Genomic DNA, 9,562 nt, shown 5'->3' on the forward strand with positions numbered 1-9,562 from the left:
GGGGAGGAGGGAGGAGGAGGAGGGGGAGGAGAAGGGGGAGGAGGGAGGAGGAGGGGGAGGTGGGGGAGAGAGGGCCCTGGTTTGCCCGGTGCCTTGCTCCTACTTGGGCCTCTTGGGGTACCTGTCGTACTCATTGGATTGCCCTTACGGAGATCTACGTGATAGCCTTTTCTCCTCTCTCCATCACTCTCCATCACTCTCCTTAAATAAAAAATAGAATTCGAAGTTGTCCCTTTTCATGGTTGCATTATCGTGTCCCGCCTGAGGGAGGTTGGGATTCATAGGGCCTCTGCGATGATAGATGTACGGCGCATGTGCCCGTACAGGGATCCAGCGGCGACGCCGCCGCCAACGCAGCCGGAGCAGCGCCGCCGCCGCCATTGGCGCCCGCCAAACCACGTCACGGTATCGGTGCCGTACTGATCATGGCGGGCGAGGAAGCGGCACTGGCGCGGCGCGGCATCTCGCAGCGACCCGCGGGTCTTCGGCTGCGGGCGCTGGTGGAGAAGGAGGGACATCCTCTGGACCGGTTGCTCCAAATGGTTTCGGCGGGGCTTCCCGCCTCCGCTTTGGTTTCGGAGCTGGGGCCGCTGGGGCTGCGGCTGGGGAGCAACTCACCGGGAAACTTGAACCCCTTCAAGGTACGTTTGCTGTAACTGTACGACATGATACGACACTATACGATATTGTCGTAATCTTGGCCTTTAGTGATTCTTGACGTGCAGTGCTTTTTCAGGCGCCTGGATTGCAGCGTCCCCTTTTCGCCGGGGGCAAAGCAGCCTCCGGCCCTTACACGCTTCCTCATTGACACGAAACACACCCACCCCACCCTACACACACGGCCCTGCACCCCCCCAACCTCACAGTATGGGAAGCTGCATCAAAGCTTTCGACTCCAAGAGCAGTTGGCGGTTGTCTTGGTTATTTGAACGTGTCAGCAACTGAATCCAACTGAATCTGCTTCTTGCGACTTTGGTTAGTTGATTTCCTCCTTTCCCCCCAACCCCCAACTACCAAACAGTTGGAGGGCCCCGCCGGTATATTCAATCCCGAGGCCACGGGAGCGGCGGAGGCGCTCGGGGACGCGGGTGGCGGCAGTAGCGCCGGCGGCGGCAGCCAGGGCGGCGGCGGTAGTCCCGTACGGGAACGGAGCTCGGCGTCGGTACGGAGAGGGGACGGGAAGGGGGGGAGGGGGGAAAAGTAAAAGCGTGAGGGGGTTCGTGAGGGGGTTCGGAGCTGAGCCTTCTCTGTGTGTATATATATGCATTGCCTCGTGTGTGAGTATGTGTGTGTGTGTGTGTGTGTGTGTGTGAGTGTCGATATGCACGCGCACATGGCGAGCATATACGCGTGTACGTGTACGTGTACGTGTGTTGTTCTTGTGTGTGTGGATGTGTGTGCATGAGTATTGAGTATGATGCATTGACCCCGAGGCTCCGAAACCTAAAATGATAATCCCCCTCCTGCTCCCCTCCCCCCACGCATCCACGCATCCACGCACCCACATGTGTGTATTGCCCCTCATCCACTCTTGCCTGCTCCTTTCCCCCCCCCCCCATGTACTAACCGCCAGGGTGGCCGCAGCAGCACCAACAACGGCAGTGTGTCGCCCCTCAAGGCGGACGACGGACCGCCTGAGGTAGGAGCGTGTCGAGTGGTGTGTATGTATGTATGTATGTATGTATGTATGTATGTATGTATGTATGTATGTATGTATGTATGTATGTATGTATGTATGTATGTATGTATGTATGTATGTATGTATGTATGTATGTATGTATGTACCTCACCCTCCTCTAAGCACACACACACAAGGACAAACAAACAAGGACACACAACCAAACACCGTTTTTCCTCCCCAGGCCGGGGAGGAGGAGGAGGATCCCCTGGACTCGAAGGAGCGACCCGAGGGTATGGACGACTCGCTGTGGATTCGACTGCTGGAGTTCCGGCAGACGAGAGCGGATCTGGAGATGGTGGGTGCAACGCGGCGTGCAACCGCAAGAAGCGTTCATCTTAACTACCACCACAACCGCCACAACCACCGACCCCGTAACGCTAAATCCCAACCACCCAGAACTCACTTTGGCGCTCCGTGGGGGCGCTGTTGCGGATCTTAACTGGGGAGGGGGGTGGGGGGTCCAAAGGCGGAGCAGGAGGGATCGCGGCGGGGGAAGAGTGTGTATGTGTGGAAGGAAGAAGGGGGGAATAGAAGGGCGAGCGAATCCCAATCAACCGATCAGTGCGCAGCGCGTGCCGGTGTTCCACCTAGGAATGTCTTGTACGACAGTTGTACGACACGGCTTATTACACGCCGATGTTCCGAATGGAGCAATCCCTCTTTTGTCCTGCTCCCTACATGGTCATATGACAGGAGGCGGAGGAGGCCTGGCGGCGCGTATCGCTCCTAACCGCACAGTGGGATTGGATGGAGGCTGAGGACGCGGGCATGGAGGCGGCGGTGGAGGAGGCGGGAGCCCGTGCTGCGGCGCTGCGGGACGGGTCAACGCGCCTGTCTCTGGATATCAGCCTCACCTACCGACTGAAAAACGGCCAGGTGAGATGTGGGCTAGATGTGTGCGCGGCTTTAATGGGTTTTAGGGTTTTAAGATGGGTTTTAAGTAGAGCCGCGGAAAAGGGCAGTCTGGTCGCGGCCCTCCGCATTGTTGGGTCCTGGGCCAGACGCGTGTGTTTTGGAGGAAATCGCGAACGGGATGCTGTAGCTGCTATGCTGCTGCCACTGCTGCTACAGTTGCTATGCTGCTGTTGCTGCTTTTACATTGCTGCTGCGTTACTACTGCTGCTACTGCTACTGCTACTGCTACTGCTACTGCAACCCTCCCTGGAGGCGGAATGGCCGAGGGGCGGTCCCCCTCCCTCTCACCCTCTTTCCCTTTCTCCCCAACCTACACGTACTCAACTACATACCCAATTACCTACCCACCAACACACACGTACATACATACATACATACCTTCGCAGGTTGAGCTGCCCGAGCGGCCAGGTGACGTGGTAGGTGCGGGGGATGTGCTGGCGGATGCGCTCATCCTGCACCGGAACAGAGTGGAGGCGCTGAATGAGGAGGTGCTTTCCCGGGGGGATAACAAGGTGAGGGGAGGGAAATAGGGGGGAAGGGGGGAAGGCGGGGATGGAGGGGAGGAGAGGCAGGGGGGATGGAGGGGGTGAGAGGCAGTTGCCAAGGAGGCGGTTCGGGAAGTTTCCGTTCCTCCTCTTTTTCCCCTTATGGTTCCAAGGAGGGGGAGGGGGAGGAGGAGGAGAGGGGGGGAGGAGAGGGGGGGAGGAGGAGGAGGAAGGGGAGCAGGGAGGGGAGGGGGAGGGGCGACTGACTGGTTTCGCTCTTTTCCTTATACACATACCCACGGCCGGCCTAACGGGTGTTGGCCCCCGGGGCCCCCAACATCCTTTTGGACGCTTGATGATCACCACCATCATCATCGTCATCCTCATCCTCATCATCTTCAATTCCACACACCAGATTGAGGTTTTGGAGGAGCTCCGACTGACCCGCCGCAAGATCCACCTCTCCCAGTGGGAGACGGAGGCGGCGGAGCTGGCCGGGCGACACGCGGCGCAGCGGCTCACGGAACTGCAGCTGCTGCACGTCACCAAGGACCTGCAGGTTGGGGGCAGAGGGAGGGAGGGTACGTGTGTGCTTCTGTATGCATGTGTGTGCGACCGTTTGACAAGGCCAAAAGAGAGAGAGAGAGACGGAGAGAGAGGGGGGGAGAGAGAGGGGAGAGAGAGAGAGAGGGAGAGACCAGCCCACAGAGAGAGCCCACAGATGAGCGGGAAAGTGAGTTCATCACATCATTTCGACTCGACTCGATTCCCTCACAGGCCGCCCTCCGCGACCCCGCTTTAGTGGACCGCCTTCACGAGGAAGACCGCCTCCTGTCGGTGCGTCAGAACATCGCCAACCTGCACGTCCACAAGATTGAGCAGCGCCGCCGGCAGCTGGCGTCACTGCGCGCGCGGGTGTCACGGAGCGGTACCGAGCAAGGGGAGCTGTCGGTGGCGGAGGCGGCGGCGGAGGCGGCGTTCCAAGAGAGCACCCGCATGCACCTCATGATGAGCCACGCCAAGGCCGCGGAGGACGCCACGCACCGGCGCCACATGCGGGCCATCGTCACCAACGCCCAACTGCGGGCAATCGCGCAGCAGCAGGCCGCGGACCTGGAGCGGCTAGGTGAGCAGCTGCGGGTTTCACACGCCAGGAACTTCCCCGCTCTGAAGCCGCTATCGAGCTGGGCGCCGCCGGATTATCGGCCGCCTTCGGCGGCCGCGGCGGCGCTGGCGGCGGCGGCGGCAGCGGCTTCGCCGCCGCCGTCGCCGGGAAGCCGCGCGCCGAGCCGCGGCGGCGAAGCCGCCGCGGTGATGCCGCTGCCTGGTGCGCACCGTCGTGTGTCGAACGGCATGCAGCAGCAGCAGCAGCGTAACAGCAGCGGCGGCGGGCCGGGGAGCCGTCCCGCCAGCCGCGCCGGCACACCTCTCGGTGTGACACGAAGCGGCGGCGCCGGCGCGACGCTGACGCGCGCGTACGTACTGGCCAGCGGCGGTGGAGCTCTGGGCACCAGCGCCAGCACTGTTCTCAACGGCGGCGGCGGCGGCGGCGGCGCTGGCTTAGCGGGACGGCCGCCGTCAGGCGCTTACCGCCCCGCTAGCTCCGCGTCGCGGCGGCTGTAGCTGCTGTTACCCTTAAGAGTAGGTTGGCGGCCGTTTGTTGAGTGGTCGTTGGCTGTCGGCAGTTGGCTGTTGTTAATTTCGTTGGGTGCGGGTATAGGCGCCGGTTGGGTTGGGCGAGGTTCACAGCGTCGCAGCATGGCGCTCTCGTCACAGAGGCATTAGCGGTGATGCCGCAATGGCTGCGGTGGAGGCGGGGAAAAGGCTGGCGGTAGTAGTGCTTGCAGTGGTGGTTGGAAGTGTGGTGCTTAAAACATTTGAGTGTCGCGAGTAGGTATGTAGACATGTATGTATGTATGAATGTATGTATGTATGCGTTCATGTGTATATCGGGTTTTCGGGGGCAATCCTGAGTTCAGAGGTCACGAGGCGGAAAGGGATCTTCCCCTCCCCGCCGCTACTTGTGGACCTGTATGCTGTGCTGTGCTGTGCTGTGCTATGCTATGCTAGGATGCGCAGGTAGGGGGCTTCCTGCCCCGTGGGGGGCTACCGAGGTGTGGGTGTGGTGATAGCGTAGCGGATGGCGGAAGGGGTACCGCTCTGCCGCAATGTGTTGGAATTGAAAATGCAACGAATTCACGACCTGAACACGTGCGTGTGTATGTGTGTATCTGTGTGTGTATCTGTGTGTGTGTATGTGTGTGTGTGTATCTGTGTGTGTGTATGTGTGTGTATCTGTGTGTGTGTATGTGTGTGTATCTGTGTGTGTGTATGTGTGTGTATCTGTGTGTGTGTATGTGTGTGTATCTGTGTGTGTGTATGTGTGTGTATCTGTGTGTGTGTATGTGTGTGTATCTGTGTGTGTATGTGTGTGTATATGTGTGTATCTGTGTGTGTATGTGTGTGTATGTGTGTGTGGATATTGCGATGGGCATAAGCCGAGGCATTTGCTTTTGGCGCCACGCAAAGACATTTGTGAAAAATGTGGCCTTGGGGGATGAGGTGGTCCTTGGTGACACGCTGGAAGGTACGGTCCACGCGCGGTGATTCGGTAAGCAGGTAAGCAGCGGGGTCGTGTGGGGGTTTGGTTTGGAGACCTGGGTGCAGGGATGCGGCTGCGTGTGGCTGTGGTGGCGCGGGGTTCAGGGGTTCCAAAGCGGGGCCCGACGGCGTTCACGTTCTGTTATAAAAACTGCTGCGCAGGTCGGCTTTCATCATGGACCTAGACTGTGAACTGGAACTGATCCTCGACTGCTTCTTTTAGTTGCATGGCTTGTTGTTTGAGAATTATGAGACGTGGAACCGTGATCAAGGGTCAAGCTCGAATCTCTGAGGTGAATTAAGGACGGGCGTGTACTCTTGGCAGTTGAGCATGAGCTCTAAGCGTGTTGGGTAGTTATCCTGCCTCGTAACCAGTGTTGATGACATGTGCTCCACTTATTTTATTGGTTTTGTACTTCATTTTTGGGCCCAATAGCAGCTGGCACCCATGGTGGTCATGTTCGTAGCTCCTTGCGTGAAAGCAAATTTCCCATATTCCAAAGTATGATATCATAACGAGCCAGCAAACGCAGAAGTTGTGAGTCAGTAAAACATGCTCTTATCTTTAGTTTTGATTCAGCTCTTGCTGAGAAGCCGGAGGAATGGCAATGGGTCTGGAGCGTTGGGCATTTTTTTGCGATAGTGCATACATATTAGGTTACTCCGTTGCATATATTGTATTTATGACCATCTTTAAATATATAGTGGATTTGAAGCAAAAGGAGCAAGTATCAGATTGGAATGCAAAACTTTAGTGGTACCTAAACCGTTATGTTATCGCTGCCTTACCCAAATAGTGGGCTGTGTCCTTTAGCAACGTTAAGGCTCAGAGAAAGGTCGTAGGCAGCACCAAAGACCAGCCTTGCGTCAGTTAAACTCTCATCTCTTAGTTGCGACCACGCCAGGGCTGCGGCACAATGGACGCAACATTATACAGTCAAATTGCACCCGCTAACATTTCTGGTTTTTACCACAGCCGGGCAAACCGTGGTCTAGCCGTTCGAGCCACGATGGCCTGCTGGAAGCATAGTCAACGATGTCTTCCAACACCGCCTCCTGCCTCTAACACAGCATACATGTCTCGAGCTCCTTCTCGTCCGGCTTCAAGCTGTGCAGCAGCCTCCTTCATCTGGGTCACGCCAGCCGCGCACAGGACAGCCTTCTCCGCCCCCAGTCTCCCCACCAGCAATAACGCCCTGCACTCTTTCCCCCGGGATCGCCGCCTCTCCCCCGCGGCCGTGGGCTTGCCTGAGCTCCCCACCCGCTCCGCGCTGTCGCCAAAAAGCAGCAGCACCAGCACCAGCAACAAACGCTATGCCGTCGTCGCCCGTTCCGCCCCGGAGCCTCGTGCCGGCGGTTCCCGCCTAGCCCTCGACACGCTGCCCGCTACTCCAGCCGCCGCTGCTTCGCCGGGGCCTGGGGAGGACGCCTCTCCGTCGCCCTCTCCGTCGCCCTCCTCCACCCCGTCCTTTCCCAACCCCCCCGGAGGCATCCTGGACAACAACTCCATCGCCTCCATGGACTGGAACGACTGGATGATGAGCGAGTCCTCTGCGTCATCGTCATCCTCAGACGGGGGAGAGGGAGCGACGACGCTGCTGGGTGGCGGCAACGACGGTGACGGCAGCGGCAGCGGCGACGGTGGCCCGGCGGCCGCCGCCACCGCTGCAGCAGAAGCTCTGGCGACATCGAGCCCAACTTCACCTCATGGCGGCCTGGATACCGGCGTGGCGATCACCATTCGGATCGCGTTCTACGCCGTCGCGGCGGCCTTCGACAGGCGGCAGCTGGAGACACGGCTACGGGCGGTGTACGGCAGCCAGGCCGTACGGAAGTACCCGGACGTGATCCACTGCCAGCTGGGCCGGGGGCGCGAGGATCAACCAGGTGAGTGTTTTGCGCTCCTCTTGCTATGTAGGCGCGTCACTTTCGTCGTCTCTCTGGTCGTACTTTTCGTACTTTTCGCTTCCCTACCTCCTGCATACCTGCTCTTTGCCGTAACCCAGCCTAAGTGCCACCATAGACGCTTGCGCGGTACTGTTCGCCTCCTTACCTGCAAGATTCGGACTTTGTATTTCTGTTCGAATACACTGATTCCAGGTACGGATGTGTTCTTCTTCGACTACGGCGTCGTGGCGTGCTGGGGCCTCTCGCCCGAAGTGGAGCGGGACCTAGTACAGAACGTTGCCGTACAGTGTGCCGTACAACCGCTGAGTGAGCGGGACCAGGAGCGCGACGTATTCCGGTGCACCTTCGCAACCAATCCGTCAAACGGAGTCCACCAGCAAACGGAGGTCAAACACGGGAAAGGGGGCGGCACCGCCGTCACCGCCGCCGCCGCCGCCGCTGATGCCGCCGCCGCCACCCAGCTCGCGGAGGAGCTCAAAGCAGCCGCCGCGGCCGCTTCGCCAGCGTCGTCGTCGGCGGCGGCGACGCCAGCTGGCACTGATGCGCTGGGTTCCGTGCTCGATGTGGATTTCGGTAGCAGTACGACAAACGTTACGACAAGCAATCGGCGTTATACTCGGAGGGCGGAGCGCAGCGGTGGTGCGACCGCCGCCGTCGGCGGCGCCATTGCTGTCGTACCGCCACAGCCGTCAGTGGAGCCCCAGACCCAGGTGGCGCCGGCGGCCGTACTGGGGCCGTACTCCGTACTTTCATTCCCGCCAAAAGTACGTACGTGCACACATTCACACAGCAAACTGGTATCACTGAGGCCGGACGTACGGTACGGCTAAAATTCACGCCGGTGTTTCATGCGTAAATCGTCCCCCGCACCTTTTCCCCCTTCCGTCTTCCTCTCCCCCCTCGGCTCCTCTCATCCGCTCCCTGGCAGATTGCCGATGACACGGTCTTGCTTCATGTACGGCACTGTGGCGACATCGCCACGCTGCTGGCGGTCAGTTACGCCCTGGCGCAGTCCACCAAGTTGTCGGCCTTCGAAAAGGTGTGCTGAGGGGCCACTGCCGGAGGAGAGGGGAAGAGCTTGGGGGCAATGCTTGGCATGCGGGTTTTGGGTCGTACGGCAGTCCCCGACTGTGCTTCTATCGACACACACACGAACACACACGCACTCACGCTGTGCACATGTACGACATTCGCAGAGCCCTGTCCGCAAACCCGGAGTTGTTGTCTACCCGAATTCCCAATGCCCTAAAACTCCCCACCTTCCCATCTCCATTCCAGGGTCTGGACCGTGTGTTTTGCCACGCCCGCCCCCCTCACCCTCATCACCTCACCCCCCTCACCCCCCTCACCCCCGCGCTTCGTTCCTATGATTCACTTCCCACCACCTCCCTTGGGGCCATGCATCCCAGTCCCACACCCCCGCCATTCTGGGTTTGTGTATGTACGGGACCAACCCCCCTTCCCCCCACCCCCTTCCCCCTTTTCCCCCCTCCCTCCCCACCCACCCCCAGGCCGTGGAGGCGATGGTGAAGGAGACCCAAGGCCTTCCCGAGGCGCTGGCGGAGCACGGGGAGGTTCACTTGTCCGGGAAGGAGATCGGCAGACTCATCGGGAAGGTGCTGCGGGTCGGGGCGGGGAGGCTGGGTGCCTAACTACTCTTGCTCGGAATTTAGTTGGAGGAGTTGGTGGTTAGTGGTTGGATGGGAAGGGGAGGAGAATGGGGAGGCCGGCGCATGAGGAAGGTTGGCTGGCTGGCTGGCTGACGTACTGTTTGGGGACTTGACAGACGTGATGGTGAGTGGTAAGTGTTGTCCAGCTTCCAAAGTCCCTCTTAATAAAGGCCTTTTACCCCTCGGTATGTGGTTTGTTCTCATATTGTACAGTGTGTGTGTATGTGTGTGTAATCCTTCTCCTCCCCCCCCCCCAATCCCCCCGCGTTCCGAAACCCTGTCCACCCCCTTTTCCGGCCCAC

General features: G+C 59.4%; 2 protein-coding genes across 2 annotated transcripts in view; both read left to right on the top strand.

Annotated features, from left to right (window-relative positions):
* Positions 1-4,704, top strand: part of VOLCADRAFT_104805 (uncharacterized protein) — a gene marked incomplete at both ends in the record, with an annotated part of 19,896 nt that extends 15,192 nt beyond the window's left edge. The window contains 7 exons of the mRNA XM_002950532.1: positions 358-641; positions 1,022-1,162; positions 1,863-1,976; positions 2,375-2,557; positions 2,983-3,108; positions 3,497-3,640; positions 3,859-4,704. Coding sequence (XP_002950578.1) covers positions 358-641; positions 1,022-1,162; positions 1,863-1,976; positions 2,375-2,557; positions 2,983-3,108; positions 3,497-3,640; positions 3,859-4,704 — 1,838 coding nt within the window. The remainder of the gene's footprint in view (positions 1-357; positions 642-1,021; positions 1,163-1,862; positions 1,977-2,374; positions 2,558-2,982; positions 3,109-3,496; positions 3,641-3,858) is intronic.
* Positions 4,705-5,114: 410 nt separating this feature from the next.
* The window catches only part of VOLCADRAFT_91114 (uncharacterized protein), a gene marked incomplete at both ends in the record, with an annotated part of 6,383 nt that continues 1,935 nt past the window's right edge, over positions 5,115-9,562 (top strand). Inside the window, 5 exons of the mRNA XM_002950533.1 lie at positions 5,115-5,160; positions 7,171-7,569; positions 7,783-8,354; positions 8,519-8,629; positions 9,102-9,206. Of these exons, the coding sequence (XP_002950579.1) occupies positions 5,115-5,160; positions 7,171-7,569; positions 7,783-8,354; positions 8,519-8,629; positions 9,102-9,206 (1,233 nt within the window). The remainder of the gene's footprint in view (positions 5,161-7,170; positions 7,570-7,782; positions 8,355-8,518; positions 8,630-9,101; positions 9,207-9,562) is intronic.

This window comes from Volvox carteri, assembly GCF_000143455.1.
Source record: "Volvox carteri f. nagariensis unplaced genomic scaffold VOLCAscaffold_19, whole genome shotgun sequence".
Lineage (NCBI taxonomy): Eukaryota > Viridiplantae > Chlorophyta > Chlorophyceae > Chlamydomonadales > Volvocaceae > Volvox > Volvox carteri.